Genomic DNA, 20,903 nt, shown 5'->3' on the forward strand with positions numbered 1-20,903 from the left:
CAGTTCACTGTTTTGTTTCTGTGTGGGTCGATGACCTCCATTCCGGATTGACCAATCACATGAAAGTAGGTTACGCTCGCATATGCGCAGAAGAAGCGGAGTAATTTGTTGATATCCTGCTTAGTAGTATTCACCTAGACTTTGGTATTTCAAAGCCAATTTTAGCCCCAGTGCAGGGGTTTGATTTGCATTTAGCAGCACAGTTAACTAGAACGTTATCTATATGAAGGGCTGATGGAAGACACAAGGGATTTGGTGAGTTATGTTAAAACATTTTAGGGCCGCGAGCCTGCTGTTACAGAGGATTTGCTTAGGCTAGCGCTCCTCCTTTGTTGTTATCTGTTTATGGTAGCTAGCTGGTGGGTCACCCAGTGTTAAATATTAGAAAACTCTCCAAAAAAAGCCAACGCTAGAAATAAAATAACCTCACGTGTATTTCAATTGTATGTGTGTAGGTGCAGGCTTGGTACGCAAATGAAAATTGTGGTGTGCTATTGTGAATAGAAACTGGAAAAACAGGTTTCCGCTAGCTAGCTCTGCTAACGCTAGTTAGCATTAGGAGCTATTTCTATTAAGGCCGCCCCTTATTTAGCGTATATATAAGTCAGCTTTTTTATTATGCACAGCTTACATTTAGCTTACTGCGCCTTTATTGCCGTGTACATTATTTTTTCTTTCAGAAGTCTTGCTGGTTATTAATGGTTAATGTTAGCGCAGCCTGTTAGGACCTGTGATGCTCAGAAGAAGGAAGTAGGCAGGTTTGACAACAGTAAATATTTTAACACTGTTCCGGATCCTGTACATCTAATGAGCAAGACGTACTGAATTTTCATTTTTTTCATTGCAGTGATTATAATGAAGCTGAGTTTTTCTGAAAGTCTTTTTCGTAACAATTTCCTTGTGTCTTCCGCAACCAGCTTCCCGGGTTAAATTACAAATCAGAATACGATACATATATGATGATATTGTAAAATTATCACCTAAAAATTGAGAATGTACAATACCTGGAAAACATTTCAAATAACTAGAGATGCACGCTGGTTTTTAAATATGCCAAGAGCTTTCTAGAGCTGAAAAGAATTTATTCAAATTAGTTAATCAACAGAAATTGAATCCGCAAAGTAACGTTTTAAGCAAAACAAACAAAAAGTCACTGTTCCCTGCTTGTCAAATGCAAAGAAATATTTCTAAGAGTGTAAACAGAATATCATTGGTCTTACGACTGTCGCCTGAAACCGAGACATTGAATACATCATCTTGCATTTTGAAAAGCTGTGCTTTCACTGTTTTTTGTCATTTTACTGACAAAACAATCAGCAGAGTAATTAAGAAGCCTTACAAGTATTTCATTCATAAATAAGACTCCGATGTGTTTTTGTCATTTCCATGATTGTAAAGGCTGAACGCACCCCACGTTCAGAGCGTAAGCGGAGAGACTCTTTCGGGATGTTTGATGGCTATGACAGCTGCAGCGAGGAGTCCACCAGCAGCTCCAGCTCAGAGGATAGTGAAGATGAGGTTGTGCCCTCCATCCCTGCCAGCCTGCCCATCATTAAGAACAATGGCCAAGTCTACACCTACCCCGACGGCAAGGCGGGAATGGGTCAGTACATTGAAACATGCTTGGAACTTGTGCTTTCTGTGGGTGAAAATTATTTTCCAGCATGTCATAATCTGATAATGTTAACAGGTTACATATGTCTGCCTTGTGGTCTCTGTTTCACAGCCACTTGTGAGATGTGTGGCATGGTTGGAGTACGAGATGCGTTTTACTCGAAAACCAAGCGTTTCTGCAGTGTTTCCTGTTCTAGGAGTTATTCCTCAAATTCAAAAAAAGCTAGCATCTTGGCAAGACTCCAGGTAAGTGTAATATAAGTCTACTACAGCAAACATATAACATTAAACTCGTAATATTACATAAACATTGATGTCTTCTTTGTTTGTTTGTTTTTTCAAGGGCAAACCACCTACAAAAAAGGCCAAGGTCTTACAAAAACAGCCTCTTATGGCAAAGCTGGCAGCTTATGCCCAGTACCAAGCAAGTCAGCAGAACCAGGCCAAATCAAAAGCTGGTGTGTTATCAAAATGTGGTCATTATTTTTGATCGGACAACAGTACTGTTGTGTTTCCACATACTCTAGCCTAATACTTTTTCTTGTTTCTGTTAGTGGTCCCCGCAGAGAGTTTTGACTGGGGTCGGTATATCTGTAGCAATAACACAGCCGGAGCTCCAGTCAGCTGTTTCAAGCATGTAAGTAAAAATGAGTTGAGCGCACAACAACCACTAACTTGTCGCTTTCTTGACTTGATAACTTCACTGCTCCCTCCGCACTACAGGCCCCTATGGGGACATGCTGGGCCGATATAGAAGAAGGAGTGAGGATTGAAGTGGTCAACTCTGACATCAGTCTCTCCACTAAAGTGTACTGGATAGCAGAAATAATTAAGCTAGCAGGTAAGACTACTTCTACAGGTAGTTAAAGGAGAAATCCACCCTGAAAGTATCAGATATCTCTGGGTATTTCAATATCACAGTATTGATAAGAATATTTTATATACTTCATATCACTCTCTGCCAGTGCAGTGATGATAAAGTGTGTTGACAGGCACAATAAGAACTCACAGTCCTTCAGTAATAGCACCTAGCTAATTCTATATAGTTTAAATGAGAGGTTTAAACTTAGATTAGTTGACCACTCTAAAAGCAAGAAAGCTCTCAGAAAACAGTCAATTTTATCACAATTTATTCTGTATGGTTAATGTAATGTTAATTTGTTATAGGAGCAGTTTGAAATCATTCTGTTTCAGTGTGTAACTTTAATGTGTACTGTAGCAGCCAAACTTAAACTTAAAGCCACTGAGGGGCTGCGTAGACAGGCTAAATACTGACATGCTCACTGTTCAAGAGTTAGAGTTCGACTTTCAAATTTTGTTTTCGATAGAAAGTCTACTACTCACTGTTAATATTCTTTAATGAGTTACTCGTAAGAATCTATAACCATTGTCCCTAAATGTCCATAAAACTGAACATTTCACTGATACAACAATGCTCTCTTAGTCTAGCGTAGCACAAAAAAAAAGTTTTTATGCTCCTCCATCCAGTGACATTGGATTTCCTTTGGTAAAAGTTCCTACCTATAGTGTAAGTGATCCAAAGCACAAAAGTGACACCTACTGGATCGATGTGGAGTCGTACATACCCAACAAGTCTCTCCACAGATTAGTTGACTACTCTTCACTGGTGACAACTTGTGATGGCAGCAGCTTTTAAAGAACTAGTTGACAAATCGTGCGCATCCTTACACTTCAGGTCCTCTGAAGTGTGTAAGTGCTTGTTCTTTGAATCACACAGTGCGATCTTCATCAGGTTTTTTTGTCATGCATCTGTAGGCGTTTAAACAACCCATCTGTCTGAGGACTCGTCCTGAGCTTGTCATCTGTGTTCAGTTTAAAGTAGAGCTTTAAGACACACATTGACATGACATCTGAGCAGACTTCATCTTCTGATAAAGACCATGCAATTGGGCTGAAAAAATAGAAAAAGCGATTACGTGGACCACAGATGGTGAATTTGACAACTGCTATTTCCAAGACTGAGCTGTGTTTTATGCCGTGCAGGGTTCAAGGCTCTCCTGCGGTATGAAGGCTTTGACAACGACAGCAGCAAGGACTTCTGGTGTAATCTCTGCATCCCTGAGGTGCACCCGGTGGGATGGTGCGCTTCAAGTGGCAAACCCCTTGTACCTCCAAAAAGTGAGCTGTGTGCCAAACTTGTTCACTGTTGTTTGTGATTTCCTTTGTTTGAGGATGGTTAGAGTTAAATGTTACTGTTGTTTTTGAAATCTCTCCTATAGGCATACAACATAAGTACTCTAACTGGAAAGCCTTTCTTGTGAAGCGTCTCACTGGAACTAAAACACTGCCACCTGACTTTAGTGCCAAGGTGAGACCCATAGATGCTTCATCATGATGCTGTTTTTGATGCCCCAGTATCTTTAAATCTGATAGCTGATTTTTTTTTTATTTTGTTAAACCTGTACACTCTGAAAGTTGTTTGATCTGAAACTCTTTAGCAGCTCAGCTATAAACATAAATGAATTAGTCACGCATTTCAGTGCTCTGAGTTTGTCTTTGTTAAAACTGTGTATCATTTTTTTCACCATAGGTACATGAGAACATGCAGTTCCCCTTTAAGAAGCTGATGCGGGTAGAGGTGGTAGATAAGAACTACCTGTGCCGGACACGGGTGGCGCTGGTGGAGCAGGTGATCGGAGGTCGCCTCAGGCTGGTCTATGAGGAGTGCCAAGACAGTTCAGATGACTTCTGGTGCCATATGTTCAGCCCCCTCATCCATAATATAGGCTGGTCCCGCAGCATAGGCCATCGCTTCAAACGATCCGGTGAGTTTGGAAAAACCCGTTACACTTGAGTTTAATTTAATAACATTTAAGGGAGAAAATGCAAAAATTCTGAGATTGTAAAGAAATTGAAACCTTAATGGCACTGTCATAGTCTTGTCAGACTTGACAAAGCTTTTTCAGAGACATAGAAGCTGGTTTTACAGGCTGAGTAGTATGAATGAATCAAAGATCAACTTCACTGTGATATCATGGTTTCTGTCCATTATTCAACACCATAACTCAGGAATACAAGGGTAGATTGTGACCTTATTTTGCATTTGATGTTTCACATTTGAACTGGTGACACTAACCTTTGGTGTCAGCCTTGACAACTGTGCTGATTGGGTGTATCTTTTGTGCTGCTGAGTTGAACATGTGCATGAAGCATCCACATTTTAGATTGTGTAGCCTCTTTGCAGCAACATCCTTATTTGAAGCATCGTAGTTCACAACAAACTCGTGGGTTTTTGATGATATTGAGCTTCATGTGCCACCATGTGATGAAGCCCTCTGTCAGTCACTACATATGTGATATGAATCTGAACAGAAGTGGATTTAAACTGCAACTTGACTGTTTGGTGGAGGCATACAACTGCAGGGTGATGATTCAAGATTTATGATTTGCTGCTGTATCTGTTAATGAGTGTTATTTTTATGCTTATAGTGACACCAGTTATTCATTTCTTTTTTTCGTCAGACAGTGATCTTTGTTTAGCTTCTACTGCATGCAGTCTCTAAACCATTTAATGCTCCTGAAATTGTTTATTTATTACGTATATTGTGGAAGCATCTTAAGCCCAGGCATGTAAAGTCATTTTGTCAATTTATTTTTCAGATATTTCAAAGAAAATTGAGGGTCAAGTTGATGCTCCTCCACAGTTATTCCAGAAGGTAATGCATAACAGACTTTCTGTTTTTGCTCTCCAAAAGGCTTCTCTCAAGAAAGCGTCCCACAACTGTTGTTTGAATTGATATGCAAGTATTTCATTAACAGTGATTGCACGCCTGAACCTTGGATTACCAAATAGTCCTGAATGAAGTGATGACCATGTGACATGAGCCTGGATTTTATGGTTGAAACTGGTTTAAACTCCATCTTACCTGTTGTCAGAGCAACATATTCTTCAGTTCAAACCTGCATAAGTGAGGCTTATTAACAGCTAGCTGGATCAAGACCAAGATGTTTTAGGTTGAACAGATGTTTTTAGGCTTATGCTCATCACTTAAAAGTCTCTTGCACTTCCACTAGATCCCTTATACTCTTACCACATTCACTGATAACATGTTAGATTTGTTCAACAGTGATCAAAGTGTGGAAAAACTGTGGAGCACAGTGTAGAACAAAATAACCCTTATAACAACCCAAGAACACACATCAAATGAGACTTATGTCCACAAATCTATTCAACACACCACACATCTCTTCTGCTGCCTATTATGAACCACCATCACATGATCAGCCCTTAGCCAATCATATCAATGCTGATATGATGTTTTCAGCTCTCTTCTCATGCTGCCTTCATATCATATCAAGAGCACACAGTTATTCAAAATGACTCTGTTCACCATTCAAAGAGCCTTCGTCACTTGATGAGAAACAATGGACTGTTTTAGCCTTGATTAAAGCGTTTTGGCCTGAATTAGTTAAACCACAACTGAAGAGCACATTTGTGGTATTCAGTAGATGCTGTGTGTTATTTTTCATTCTCATATTCAGTTAAGCCTTAGTAGGTTTTTAGATAATGATGTATTAGGTGGTGATTGCTCTTTATTGCTGGTTTTTCTAGTCTTTTAAATCCCAAATGTCAGATTTTTCAGAACTGATGTCATTGTTATGATCTTGTAATATATTGTCTGATTAAATCACATTACAAATAATAATCCTTAGTTTGGCTTTTTTTCTGTCGGCATGTGTATATCAGGTGAAAGATGTGGACCAGAATGGGGACTGGTTCAAAGAAGGGATGAAGTTAGAAGCCATTGACCCCCTCAACCTCTCAGCTATATGTGTAGCCACTGTAAGAAAGGTAAGTGTGTTTCCTGACTCTACGTTATTGTCATGTGATGGAAACGTACAGGTAGTTCTTGTTGTTTATGTTACCTTAGTTCCTGTTGACTGTGTTTGCAATTTATTTCTGTGCATTAGTTATTGTGTTATGTTAGTCATTTCAGTGTGATAATTATTTTTATTCACGGCACCATTTGAAGTGGCACACATTTGATTGTATTTTCATAATACAAAGACAGTAGAGGCTTTCTGTTTCTATGTTAAAATGCTGTTGTGGGCTTTTTACTTCAGGTGTTGGCAGACGGGTACCTCATGATCGGGATCGATGGTTCGGAGGCAGTGGACGGATCAGACTGGTTCTGCTACCACAGCACCTCCCCTTCCATCTTCCCTGTCGGCTTCTGTGAAATCAACAACATTGAACTCACGCCCCCTAGAGGTACTGTGCACACCTGTCCATGTACTCATGGCTTAAATAAAAATAAATCAAACAAAGCAATACAGTTAAGTAGAATACACATTATGACTTGCGGTTCCTTTTTATGTGTGTATTCCCCATATCATTATTAAAAGAAATTTTCATTCTAATTTTTAAAGGAAAATATTGAGCTTCTCTTTAATAACTGAATGACATCAATTTCCCATGCCACATTAAGTAACTCAGGCTTCTTTCAAGAGTAAAACCCTAAAGAACTTCACAAAAATATAAGGCCGCCAACGTAAAAAAAGACATAAAAAACACATAGGAAGATTAAAAGGAAGACTAAAACAACATAAAATATGAATAAAATCAAAATGATAAATAAAAAAGAGAGCAGAAGATTATTATGCAAAGGCAAGGCTATACAGAAAACGAAAAACTGCAGCTGCTCTGGCAGTTCAGGAGCTGTAACGTCTACGTTCAGATGACCTCAGGTACCTACTGGTAGTATAGGGCTGCAGTAGATCATGCAGTAGGCATGAGATCTCTTAAGTGTTCCCAAGAAACCGTTTGATTGCATTCTGAAGCCAGTGAGGAGAAACCAGGACGAGACCCGGTCAGAAGCTCGGGAGCATTATGAACTGCCATCAAGTTTTTGTAGCTTGTCACCAGTTATTTAAATCAGCAGTTTTGCTTAATCTTGTCAGTGTCACCAGCAGTGAACATTGTAGACCTGCCAATACAAAATAAAAAGCTTCATGATATCCCTTTGTTAATAAATGTAAATAAATGCATAGCTAATAGTAACGACATTCTGGCTGATTAGTCCACAGGAAATGGCTGGCTGCACTCACCTTTGCTTATGGTCTGCCCTCAAGCTGTGATTGGGACGGTTGTTTTTTATTTTGGCATGGATGATGTCTTCATCTTAAAAAATAAAAAAAACGTCTCCTTTGCACCTCGTCATGGAAGCTAATGTAAATGCTTTGCATTTATTATTAGAAGACTCAGGCTGTTACTGTACATACTGTAGTATGATTTGATTTTAACGTGGCAACAAAAATACATACAAAATGCATTACAAAAACAGTCCGTACATGATAACACAAAAAAATTGTGTGTTTTGTTTTTGGTTTTTGTTTTACTTGTGATTATTTCTGTTCTGTTTGCGGTACGTGAAACTACCATACGGAGCCGCTATGCTCTGTTTTCTCTCCAGGTGAAGTTATTGGTTAGAGGTAGTTTAGTAAGATCTTCTTACATTACATGTTCTCAATGTTCTTGTCTCAACACTGACTCTCTCCCCCAGGGTACACTAAACTGCCATTTAAATGGTTTGACTACCTCAGAGAAACGGGTTCAATAGCTGCTCCTGTCAAGCTCTTTAACAAGGTAGGCTTCAGCAGTGGTTTCTTCACTCTGTTTGTACTTATCATGAGCTTCTCATTCTAAGTTTCCATCCTTTGTTGTTGTTTTTGTGGTTATGAAAAACAGCAGTAGGGTTTCATACCACCACATCTTAACATTACAGACACATGGAGGAATCTACTGAGGGAATCTGAACTTCCACTTTTATTGTGAAGGTTTTTTTTCCCTCCACGTCTTTGCTCACCACATCCTTTTCATACTTCTTCTCTTTTCTTTTCTTTGCTCTGTCTGATTAATAGGATTCAGGATTTATGGAGTTTTTTTCACCAGTAGCTTAGTGTTTCTCCCTGTGTTGTATGTAAGTAGAATTCTTCCTTTTCAACTTCTTCTTGTTTGTGTCTTCTAGGAGGTTCCCAATCATGGTTTCCGGCAAGGTATGAAGCTGGAGGCCGTTGATCTAATGGAACCACGGCTGGTGTGTGTTGCCACGGTGACGAGGATTGTGCACCGGCTACTGAGGATCCACTTTGATGGCTGGGAGGATGAGTATGACCAGTGGGTGGACTGCGAGTCTCCTGACCTCTACCCTGTGGGCTGGTGTCAGCTGACGGGCTACCAGCTCCAACCCCCCGCCTCACAGAGTAAGGACATAATACACTTCAGTCCAGTAATCACTGAGGCCTTGTGTTTTTGATGACTGTGTAAAAAATGAAATACACAAAATGTCAGCATAGCACACACAAACTATCTTTTAACTAAATGGCAGATTACCGCTAACTTGAGTAAGGAAGAGCAGAATTTGTTTAATCAAAAGAATAATTCACATAACAATTAATTACTTCAGGGTCTTTACACACCAATTCACTCATATGTATAAAGCGATGCACCTGCTTAATTTTCTCTTGGATTCAGTTGAAATTTGTGCTGAAAATCCAATTAATCCTTTCATGTAAATAGTTGTTGTAGAATGTTGGACAGTAATCAAACTTATTCAAGTAAATATTTTTTTAGCTGAAGAATTTTACATTTTTTAAAAAATTTATGTCTCTACTAGTTGTCACTTTATTGCAACCAGATTTCATCCTGTGTAGTGTTAATACACTTCTATCACATCTAGAAGATATTTGGTCCTGCATAAAAAAATACTCAGCACCTCAGATCTTGCTAAATATAGCTATATGTAAAGATTAATAGATCAGTATTTTGTCCAGACACGTGGAACAAGATGACATAATTTAGTTTGCAGGAAACAAAGCCATTATAAGCTTTAACTTAAAACTTAAATTTAACTTAAATTTTCTAGACCCAATGAAAAACAGGCTCAATAGACATCACACGAAGACAGAAAACACAAAGAACTTGAAGTCATATCACACAAATACCTGCTTATGGAGTAAAGCCATTGAATGTAATATAACAGCGGGTGGAAAGCTCGTTATCTGACCATTTTTAAAAAGCTGTGTATTTAGAACGCGATGTCGTCAAAGTCCCATTTGATGTAGAACAGTGTATGCTGTCAGTTTATCAATAAGCTTAGGTTTTCAGCTATATTTAGCAAGATACTTCAAGCCAAACTTCAAAAGTTCATACTTAAAAAATATTTGCACTAGAGCTATAAGATTTTGCAAGGTCCCATGACTTTAATTGACATTTTCAGTCTAAAGCCAGTCTGAAGTTGTTGAGTAGAACTGCAGGTTATTTCATTATAACAAAAAATTTAAGGCTTATTGTTTGATAATTAAGTAATCACTGGAGCCATTTAAGTAATAAAAGAAATACATTTTTCTGTTATAAGCTTATCAAATATGAACATTTGCTGCTCTTGCTTACTTCCTTCCTTTTTACATTACACTAAATTTCCTTTTCTTAGATTTTGTATTGTTGGTAAAAGCCAGACATCTTGGGCATTTTTAAATATTTTATTAACATGTATTATATGTAGATCAAACGATTAACTGCCTTATTGGGGATTCATGTCACATCAGATCAGTCAATAAAAAGTCTCTATTTGATTTATTTCACCCGTCTAATAAATAAATTGTGAATATCCACTATAACCATCATATCATCAGTCTGTGTATTTGCATTTTCATTCATGCCAACTATCCAGCAAAACACTTAACATACAGCATGCAAACAAAAAGGAAATTAAATGAGAGCCGCAACCTGCTGTCTTATCTCATTTAAATATGCCTGGGTGCTGTCAGATTGGAACCTGTGAAACAGCCAGTGTTATAGATGATGACACTGATGAGTAAATGTTATAAGGGGTAATAGAGTTCTTTTGGCAAGTGAGAAACAGGAGGTGAGTATCCCTTGTGCTCATGATGGCCATTAATTAAGCTACAAAGAAAGATATTAATTTCTAACCTCATGCGGTTCTCCAGCAGAGCTGCCATCATGGTGTGGATAAAAGAGGCTTTGTGCTCTCTCTTGTAAACCAGGTGCTTGTGAACAACAGCTATATCTGTAATGGTCCTTTCCTATTTGAATTGAGCTATTATAGAGCATTTATGTAAAGATGACTTCTTGTTCGCAAACAAAGATTACTTGACATGAACCTGGTGGCACAGTATTTGAATTTAGTGTGTGTACATAAAATGGAGAGGCAAATGTTTCTTGTTTTACAGGTAACCTAATCTTCTATATTGCAGATTGTATGTCTTCATAATTTTAAATTTGTTTTCTACTGAAATTCCCTTATCAGATATATTTATATTTATATTTATTTATATATATACGTATACATTTTTTGATTAATGCCCAGTATTGGTGTCAATACAGATCTCACACATCAGATCAAACCCCAATTGTAGGCTGTGCTATATTTTGTACAATCCATATGATATTTTTGTGATGCTAATTGTGTCAGTGCTTTGTAATTTCACTTTTGTACCTCACTGTATACACACGTCTCATAGTTTCCCATCTCATAGCCTTGTGGTTTTATTTCAGGTAACAGGGAAATGCCTCAGTCTGTACCCAAGCAGAAGAAAAAGGCCCAGCAGTACAAAGGACAAAAGAAAAGTGAGTAATCATTTTCGCACTGTGGATTCATTTCTCTCTGCTCCTTCCCTAACCTTCTCCTTTTCTTGCTCCTCTTACTGTCACTGGCTACGCTTGTGGTGGAAACTCTGCTGCTTTGTGCTTGGTCACATGTTGGGTGTGTCCGGAATATTTTCATCTGACCTCTTGCGTCACATTGCAGGATGTTTTCCGTTTTGAGTGGGACAGTTATTAATGCATAGCCTGTGCACTTGGAGAAAGTAGTGTGTGAGATTTTGTCTGGGTGTTTGACAAACTGCAAGTATTTGAGAGCAGAAGGCCTGCTGTTGAATCCCTATTCAGGTCCAAAGTTCCAGACCACAAAAGCAGATGCTAATACTAAAGTGATGCACGTTTTGCTGAACACAAGCAATATATTTTGAGGTCTATGGCTGCCAATAGGATTGAACAATTAGCTAAAATATTATCCAAATTTCAGTATGGCAAGTGCAGTATTTCAAATCACAAGAGAACAAATGCGTCGCACCTGTCACTTCAGCAAAAATTACATCATCATTCACATATTCAATTCAGTTTATTTATATAGTGCCAGTTCACAACAAAAGTTATCTCGTGACACTTTCCAATTAGAGCAGGTCTAGACCAAACTCTTTAATTAAATTGTAATACAGAGAGCCCAACATCCCCCCTTGAGCAAGCACTTGGCGACAGGGGCGAGGAAAAACTGCCTTTAAGAAGGCAGAAACCTCGGAGCAGACCCCGGCTCAAGATGGGCGGCCATCTGCCTTGACCGGTTGGGTTGAGAGAGAGAGAGAGAGAGAGAAAAAGAGAGAGAAATATAGACAGACAGACAAAGAGAGAGAGGGAGAGGGGGGTAGGGCTTGAGAGAAGGAGCACACAAACAGATGCATAGCAACAGCAATAATAGAAGTATTGGAACTGTAGATCATGATCATGACAATGAAGTATACAGAAAGTACTATGGTGATTATGATAACAATAGCAGTAACAATATTTTGATTTTAGACACAAATATGTAGTTTTAATTTTTTCATATATCGTGGATATGACAATGAACAAAGTAATTAATATGTAAGTGTTTAAACGTTGGCAGCCACAGACTTCCATACGTTTGGTGCAGTCTCTGTAGCCTTGTTCTTGGTAACTAATAGTGCATCTGCGTACTTGGGTCTGGCAGTCTGATTACAGCTTACCAGGGGCTTATTCAGATGGTCATATTAGTGCAAGTGACAGCAATGTGAGGTTAAATTAAAAAAATTCACCCGAAGCTCTAACCTTTTTAACTTTCCTTTCTAATAATCTAAACATCAAGAACACGTTCCAGTTTAATTGAACCCCTGTGTGTAATAAGCCCCTGGTAGCTTACCCGAGTCTGGCTTGGTGTTTAGAGAGGAAGATTCCGGTTGGTCGGCGGCCCTTCAGTCAGGCAGGCAGGAGGAGGAGCAGCTTCTCAGGGGACGAAGAGCAGAGTCCGCCCCCTTACCCTGCCCAGGGGCCCACTCGGCCCCGACCCCGAACACACCTCCACCAAACGCACAAATCAGGTAACGTCACACTAACGATAAAACCAGCATGGCACCGAGCCTTCTGAGGCTTGACGCTGTTTTTAACAGGAGACAGTCGTCTGAGTCTCGCTCACAGGGCCTCGCTGTGGATCTGGATGCTGCTGATGCTGCATGTCCAACTGTTAAACCAACCTTTGTTCGTACATGTTCATTGTCGTCGTTCTCACATGAATATTTCTTCATGTTAGTGGAGATCTGTTCAGTTAATTTGCAATTTTGGCATTATTAATGTTTTGTCTCCACTTTGAAGTGGTCATAACGCATGTTTATTTCATTTTGTATTTGTTCAGAGTAGCTACCTTGATGGTCAAAATGCATGTGGAGTTAACAGTAATACCTGGAACAAAGATAAAGGCTCCTCCTGTATTTTGATGAAAGTGCATGAACACAAGTGGCTCATCTGTGCTGCTATTCTCTCTCTTATCTGTCTCTGTCCCCATCTATAGAGTCTCTCCTGCGAATGAAAGTGGAGACGGCCGAGGTGGACGAGTTTACCTTCTCACAGGGCACCTCTGACCAGGAGAGCAACGGCTCTGGCAGCTACTACATCAAACAGGAGCCCTGAGGTCACGAGGTCAGGCCAGAGCAGGACAAACTGAGTCAGGACCCACTTTTGGAAAACTCTAGCTAGGATCAGAAACGCAGAGAGTCAAACTTGCCTCGAATCACACTCAGACCAATGCCACAGGCCTTCTATGGAGTCAGTACACGAGATGATGACGACGAGGAGAAGGGCATCGTTTTCATTCTTCTGAAAAATCCTGAAGGGAACAATTTTCTAACCTTGTAGCTGTGTGCGTGCACATAATCACTCACAAAACCTTTATGATTGAGGGGTTGGAAAGTACCCAGGATCGGGCCTGGGTCGCAATTGTTATGGGCATTTACCACCCTCGGGTGACGCAACATCATTTTCTCCTCTCCAGTCTGAAACATCCAACTGAACCGGAAATGTCTGGATGGATTAAAAAAAAAAAAAAACAACAGCTTTTCTTCAGTCCTACAAGTTGACATCAGCCCACCCTGCCTCTGCCACAATCTGGACCGCGCACAGAGACCTGTAGAAACTGTGAGAACCATTTATTGAGCCAGGTCTTAAGTTTGTTTGTTTGTTGTTGTTTTTTTTTTTTTTCGTTTTGTTTTTCCCCCCCCCTTTTGTTTGTTTTGATTTGTTTTCAGGTCAGAGAGTCAGCCACTGAACGACCTGAAGACAGAAGAGACCCTGGCATTGAGAGGGCAGAGTTGTTTATATTTTGATTATTTTCTTCTGAACAATATTGCCAGGTGGACTTTTACTTTGTTAATAGTACTTGAAGTTTTTTTTTTTTCCCCTTTGATTTTGGAGTTGTTTTTGTCTTAATGTACTTATTTTTGCATTTATATTTTTGGTGGCTGTGTGGGAATCTAAATGTTCATTGTTTCTTAAGTGACTATATTCATATAGTATGTGGAGACCTATTCAAATAGAACTACAGATTATGAATATTAAGGATTGTGATTTGAAGAGAGCTCTTAGTGCAGCACTGCTCAGCATTACTGATAATATCTTTCCTTTTTTTTTTTTTTTAGTTTTGTTTCTTCCAATGTTGGAATGAAGATTTCCACAGCCGCATTCATTTCCTATTCAAACATTACAGAAGGTCTGATTCAGGCTCATTAGTTTCATTCATACTACTACTTTGTTACCAGCTCCAGCTTCCAGATTCCATCAGGGTCACCACAATGACATAGATGCTGTGAAACTAATAGGGCTGCAACTAAAATGTTTTCATTATGGATCCATTTTTTTGATTATTTGTTGATTAATACTTTGAAAAAAATGTGAAATGCCCATATCAGTTTATAAATACAAATATTCAGTTGACACTGAGATAAGAAGCACAGCCTTATCATTTCATTTGAGAAGCTGGAAGCAGTGTCTTTAAGGGCATTTTTAAACTATTAATCAGTTATTGAGATTATTGATAAATTCTCTTATCAGTTATTCTACTAATTGTTTCAAGCTGCACTTGCTGCCTTTGGAAGAGCTGCTTGTTTATTGAAAAAAAAAATCTACATGGTGCAGCTTTAAACAGTAATGCATCTCAAAAAGATGCTGCTCAGACTCACCTTACTGTTGTTTTATTTAATCACATTGCATTGGCCTTTCACTTTCGTTCTTAATATTCTTCAGCCACAATAAATGGACATTGTGGGAATTTTTTTTACAGCCACTTTAATGTTCGATTTTTGACCTGTAACACCCCTCCCCCATACAACCATACAACCTTTCCCTCACGGTCCAGCTGGTTAAACTGCCTGTAGGTTACTATACATTATATAAGCCAGGAAGCCAGGATAAGCTTAATCAAGAGAGCACATATCTAATGAGCTAACTGTGTCGGATGGCTTTGATAGCTCAGTGTGGAGCTTTAGGGACTCATCGCAGTAATCAGAACTCCCATAATACCACTGACTGTGGATTAGTAACTGCTCTAACAAGAATTCAGCATTGCTGATGAGGCCAGGAGATTTAAGAGGTTTTTTTTTTTCCCTGTATAAAAAATAGCCCTCGCAGTTATCATTTTGAGTATGTGAGGGAATTGGTGCTGTAATGTTGAATTGAAATTATGAAGCTGTGGAGATGATGAAAAGCTTTTTTTTTCATTTGAAACAAAATCACCTTAGTTTTAAAGAAGAAAGAAGGAAGTACTAAATGAGAAACAAATTTGCAGAGTGTAAGTGAGCAACAGGATTTGTTGTAGTAAAGAGAAACCTTACTGGTATGATAGGGTATACTCTGACATATTATTCCCACTGTCCAACTCTACAATATGTACTCAGAACTTTACAGTTTGGATGTAGCTGCTGTCAGAAAGGAACCAGTCTTTGTCAGACACACCGACAACACATCTGACCAGTGTTGGCCTCATATCAGCCCAACTGTATAGTGTATTGAAATGGTGGGGATGCGGGTGGGTGCATCATTTATATACCATCAAAGGTTGCAGTACAGCAGTAATTCAGATTGCAGACAACAAGCGTTTCTGCTCTGCTTTGGACCATGTCTGCTGTATACCTACAGGGTACCCAGGTACCCATCTGGAACTCATTTATATGGAGTCTGGAGTATGCCATCAGAATAATTAGCAAAGCAAGTTAAGCTATGCTTAACCCAGTGTTAAATTATAGTTAATGAATACATTTAAAAAAAATAATTCTAGTTTTTTAATTAAAAATAAATAAAAATATATTGGAAAAAAGAACTGCAGATTCATGCGAACATTTTCTTATTCTGTCTGTAAATTCTAAAATGGAATGGCAGAATTAAAAGAGACCATATTTCGGTAGCGTGCTGCTTACGCAACATTAAATGAAGGAGTTCTGACTCCTAAGTTACTAAATAGAATAACAACGTAAAGATTGAAAGTCCAAGAAATTCTGCAATTCCATTTTAAAATGTAGCTGTAAACATAATTAAAATATAAGACAGCATAAGAATAATGAAATACAGTTATTAATTTCCAGATTACTGGATTTCATTTCATTTTTATTTGATGCATCACTTAAATGTAAATTCAGTTCTTTGAAAATTTTTGATAAATGTATCAATTGACTATGATCAAACATCGAAATTGTGGCACACTCAAAACTCCATACATTCAGCGTTGGTAGCGTCAAACTTTCTGTCATCTAAAATAAGACTCCTGTTGGACTCCTGTGATGTTAACAGAAAAACTTTCTCATCATCAGTTGTTTTGTTGTCCAAATGAGAAAAATAATATGTTAAATATTTTATTAGGTTAATATGCAAAGCATTAGTGTTTTTCTATTGCTTAGGTTGTTCACATGTCAGAGCCATATGTATGCAAGCTAGTTTATTATTCACCTGAGCCACAGAATTACAGGTTTGTTGTTAATAATGAAACATGAACAATGCACTGCTTTTCCAATAGTCTCTGAGGGCAACATTCACATATGACGCCAGGGTCTAAAAGTGGCATAAATACATAGATTCTATATAGATATATAGATATATATATATATATATGTATATGTTCTTCATGACTATGATGGTATGGAGCGACAAATGCTGATTAGTCAGAAATCCATGCTTGGATGTGGAAAAGACAAGACTCCTTTCATTGTTCTTAGAGCTAGATTTTTGCAGCTGTTGATGTACTACCTCCTGATGCTAGCCACGTTTAGCTAAGACAAGAGTGTGAAATAGACTATGGCAGTGTGTTAGCATATGCAAATGAAAATGATTACCTAAAACGATCCACTTGAAAACTAGACACCAAACACATAAGAATTTTATCACAGGACATGAGCTTGTCTTCTAATTTGAATGATGCAATAATAAAAGATTCCCATATTATTTTGTTATGTTAAATAAAACTTATAGCACCCTCATGATCACTACATTAATATAATTTCCATATGAGATAATTTAACAAAATGGTATTGTATAACTGTGATTTGTGTGAGCTAGGGTTCATATACAGAATACTTGGTGTATGGCCGAAGGCTGTAATGAAATGCAGAGCAGATTTAAACTTCTCAGCGACAGTAAAAGATCCATAATTTCTCTTTCTACCAGTAAGGTTCATGATTCAATTCTCAGGAAGTTTGTGTTTTTTGTATTTTTTCTTCCTTTCCTTTTTGGGCTGTGGGGGTTGTAACTACAAGTCTGAATCAGCTGCGGTTTAAAAGCTCAAAGGTGTCTTCATGTGCATCTCACTGTTGAAGCAAATAATTACTGTAATAACTAGAATTGTCCAAGCAACCGAAATAGCAATCATACTGGATACTTGGAATGCTGAAATTGAAATGCTATAGAATTTGTAGCATTTACATATAACTCTGAAAATTTGAATCCAGTTGTATGTATTTTTCCGAATACTCAGCAATTAAGTTTTGGAGTTAATTAAAAAAAGCTTGAAAATCATATTTTTGAAATCAAGGCATTTGACATTAAAATGTTTTTAAAATAAAATAGGTTTTAAAGATGAAAATCCTAAGAGAAGATCAAACTCATGGTTTTCAGAGTAAAATATATTACTAGTATGAATTTAATGGTATTTAAAAGTCAATATTTAGTTTTCACTTCTGTTAAGTTTCACATTCAGCTATTCTGTTGCTTTCTAGATTCCAGTTATTATGAAGCTTATTGGCTTCCATACTATTCAAACAACAAAGGTCTTATCTCACTTACCATTTCATATATTTTTATCTGTGTTTTGTAGCATTTGAATCTGTCTTCATGTTAAATTCTACATGTGAGTGACAAAACACACGGATGTTTGTTGCTTATTTTGGACTCATTTGCTTTTTGTAGATTCCTGTTTTCCTTTTTTTCCTCAAGGAGATGTGATATTTGTTGTCTGCCAGTTTTTTTTATTTTGTCTCCTGATCAGATTGGATACAAAGCTCAGCTAAAACACGAAACTTCACAGACCAAATGAGCAATAAAAACAGTGTCTCACAATCATTTGAAGCAGATAGGTTAGATGGGATTTATTTTCCTTTGTTGCTGGAAGGCAGAAAGAAGTATTAAAATACTTCATGACCAAACTGCATTAATATCTTAGTACAAAAAAAGACTGTTCTGTGACTAACTGCTGCTACCTTCCTCTATATTAACCCTAAATAATCAAATGCACAATCAACAGTTTTGGATCTTCTGTTCCTCACTTTCCCTTGTAGATATTAAGCTCTCTTGTTTCACCTTGATCCCCAAATCTAAAAATGAAACAAGTTTGCCCTCCACCCACAGGGCATCAATAGCTGGAGATTGAATTGAGGATTGGGTGCACTGATCAACTGAATGCATGTAAAACAGAATGCGTCGTGCTGATGTCGTGCTGAGCTTGTTCTTTTCGTTGTGACCGTCATTGGTTGTTCTTCAGTCAGTCTGTGTTTTTCCTCCTCCACTGTGATCAGAAAACATGTTGAGGCTCATCTCTGTCAAGGAAAGAAAAAAAAAAATGACGTTAAAATTTGACATAATAAAATAATAGTGCTAAATAGAAGTTTTTGAATAAAATTAAGTGGTTCCAAAAAAAAATTTAGATTTATTAAGGTGAAATTCTAGTTTAATCTTGCCTACTTTTGTAATCTTAACTTAAATTTGGACATACCATCTGCATTTCATGATTTTTTACTCACTATCAAAATTTTGGCTTGGATTTGAATTTTTTGCTCATGTTCTCATAATTTTCTTAGGAATCAAAAACTTCAAATGCATAACACATCCCTTACTGACTCAAGCTTTGACTTGCCATCTGATAATTTTGACTAACCATGAGTATGTTTATCTTTCCTTTTCTTTCTTTTTTTTTTCTTTCCGTGGCGTTAATGGGCTTCTGCAGGAGGACTGGGTTGTGGTTGCGGAGGTCTTTCTGCACCTAAACTGGTTCTTCCAGATGTGGGCAGTGATGAGGAGCAAGCTGGAGTTGGATATTTGTTTTTTCCTTGGATACTAACACGGGTCTTTTGTATGTGATAGCGTGCCCCTCCCCCACCCCACCTCCCCACCCCTGATTATATTAAACAATTATATTGTGGTGCTATATATATTTGATAAAAATGACTAAATGTATTGGGATTGCTATTGTCTGAAAATAATTGTGAGTTGAGAGGGTTATGGTGCAAAATTTATTTTGGATACAAATGAAAAAAAAAAAATCTATGTTAATAGTTCTAAATCTATTGATATTAACACTGACCCCTGAGGTACATTATTGCAGTTGCAGTTTAAAGTTTGTACATCTTTTTGATAGTGTATACCAGTTTCCTTTCATATGGTAAATTTGTGCTGTGATCAAGCTTTGATAGACTTTGTAAATAAAGCCAAATGTTTGGATCATAATATTGGTTGTAATGAATGGCTTCTTTGTTTACAAGCATTGCAAACTGTTTCCGCATGGCTGTGAAAGTTTATCTGGTGATTTTTGTAAGATCTGACTTTTACACTGAATAAAAAAGGCTTATGACTTCAAACGCTGTGGAAAACCTTTGTCAAGAGTCTCAGCGCTTGAGTCTCTCGAGGACACTTTGAACACAGGCTGCTTGGTTCTAATTCAAGCAGGACATGGCAGAGACAGTTCAGTGACCATACCAGTGTGTTAGCAAGTGTTATCTTTATCATTCATTTTTCCTATGGGATGTAGAGTTTCGGATTTTTGGATGAAGCCCCACTCACCTTGTCCAGCAGTGCAGTAGTGATGTCAGCTTCCTTAAAACATGGTATTGTAGACAGTCAATCATAACTTGCAAAACACTGAAACAAATAATCTATCTTTAGACCTCAGCTACTGAAGTGAGACCACGTGAAAAAATAAAACAACGGAACTCTTTGATGGAATATAAGCATTTTTGATAGTTAAACATTTGGAACGTTTTATAATGCTTCTATGCGTCTGTTGCTGCCCCGTTCGCGTCCAGCCTAACTGCAGCCCAAAAGGATTTACAACAATGTGATGACGCTCTGTAACATCACATCTCTTCACCGTCTGGGAAAGAATTATGGACAGTGTAGGAAATTCTTATGTGGGGCTGAATGAGACAGGAGATGTAAATGAGAATAAGTCCTGCAATATACTGAGAATTAAAGACATCTTGATGGTACTGTAGCTTTTGTTGTTACATTATATGGATATATCAATCAAGAGTTCAGTCTAGACCAGCTCTAATTGGAAAGTGTCAGGAGACAACTTTTGTGATTTGGCTCCATATAAATAAATTGAATATATAAAGTTCCATATTACTGCAATAGTGATCCTGAATTTAGCCATGTTTATGCCTGGTCCCTTGTCAGTAGGTTTTGAGATCACCAAGAGAAAGTGCCCTAAACTTAGTGAAAAGCATTTTAAAGCTCATCTGCAGGCCAAACTGGCAAATCAAGCAAGGATTTTTAAAAGGTGCTCACTTGATGCGCCTCACCAATTTCATTTTTAAACAGTGGCAGGATTCTGAGAAGTCATGAAAATCCTGGACTCAACCCACAGCTCTGTCTACCAGCCTGCTGGTATCATGGCAGCTCTCGGATTATGGCTCCCCCACTCACCTAAAAGCAGATTTGAACCACTATATTAAATGTAATCCCATCCATTCCAGTGAGCAAGTCATCA

At 38.0% G+C, this 20,903-nt stretch overlaps 1 protein-coding gene and 1 long non-coding RNA gene across 3 annotated transcripts; one reads left to right on the forward strand and one right to left on the reverse strand.

Moving 5' to 3' along the window:
- The first annotated feature begins 46 nt into the window (after positions 1-46).
- On the forward strand, positions 47-19,773 carry mbtd1 (mbt domain containing 1). Of its 2 annotated transcripts, XM_046378361.1 has the most exons (17): positions 49-255; positions 1,399-1,603; positions 1,727-1,860; positions 1,958-2,072; positions 2,169-2,251; positions 2,338-2,455; positions 3,619-3,753; positions 3,855-3,943; positions 4,166-4,400; positions 5,236-5,291; positions 6,323-6,427; positions 6,700-6,847; positions 8,139-8,221; positions 8,604-8,838; positions 11,153-11,224; positions 12,613-12,768; positions 13,236-19,773. In XM_046378361.1, exons 1-17 carry the CDS (start codon positions 235-237, stop codon positions 13,352-13,354), a joined length of 2,109 nt encoding a protein of 702 aa, XP_046234317.1. In that variant the 5' UTR covers positions 49-234; the 3' UTR covers positions 13,355-19,773. The 2 variants fall into 2 exon arrangements, with proteins under 2 accessions (XP_046234318.1, XP_046234317.1); XM_046378362.1 differs by lacking the exon at positions 12,613-12,768 and having other exon boundaries at positions 47-255.
- LOC124053295 lies at positions 18,603-20,841 on the reverse strand. The gene is made up of 3 exons (XR_006842125.1): positions 20,716-20,841; positions 19,976-20,053; positions 18,603-18,735 (listed from the first exon to the last, which is right to left on the reverse strand). It is a non-coding gene; the product is annotated as an uncharacterized LOC124053295 (long non-coding RNA).
- Positions 20,842-20,903: the final 62 nt, after the last annotated feature.

This window comes from Scatophagus argus, chromosome 21 (genome assembly GCF_020382885.2).
Source record: "Scatophagus argus isolate fScaArg1 chromosome 21, fScaArg1.pri, whole genome shotgun sequence".
Taxonomy (NCBI): Eukaryota; Metazoa; Chordata; class Actinopteri; family Scatophagidae; genus Scatophagus; species Scatophagus argus.

Excerpts from the sequence above, each read along its gene's own strand:
- mbtd1 (XM_046378361.1), top strand. The coding sequence starts at position 235 with ATGGAAGACACAAGGGATTTG. Across the intron at positions 256-1,398 it reads TGGAAGACACAAGGGATTTG|GCTGAACGCACCCCACGTTC; the intron begins GTGAGTTATGTT and ends ATGATTGTAAAG. Across the intron at positions 11,225-12,612 it reads GTACAAAGGACAAAAGAAAA|AGAGGAAGATTCCGGTTGGT; the intron begins GTGAGTAATCAT and ends CTTGGTGTTTAG.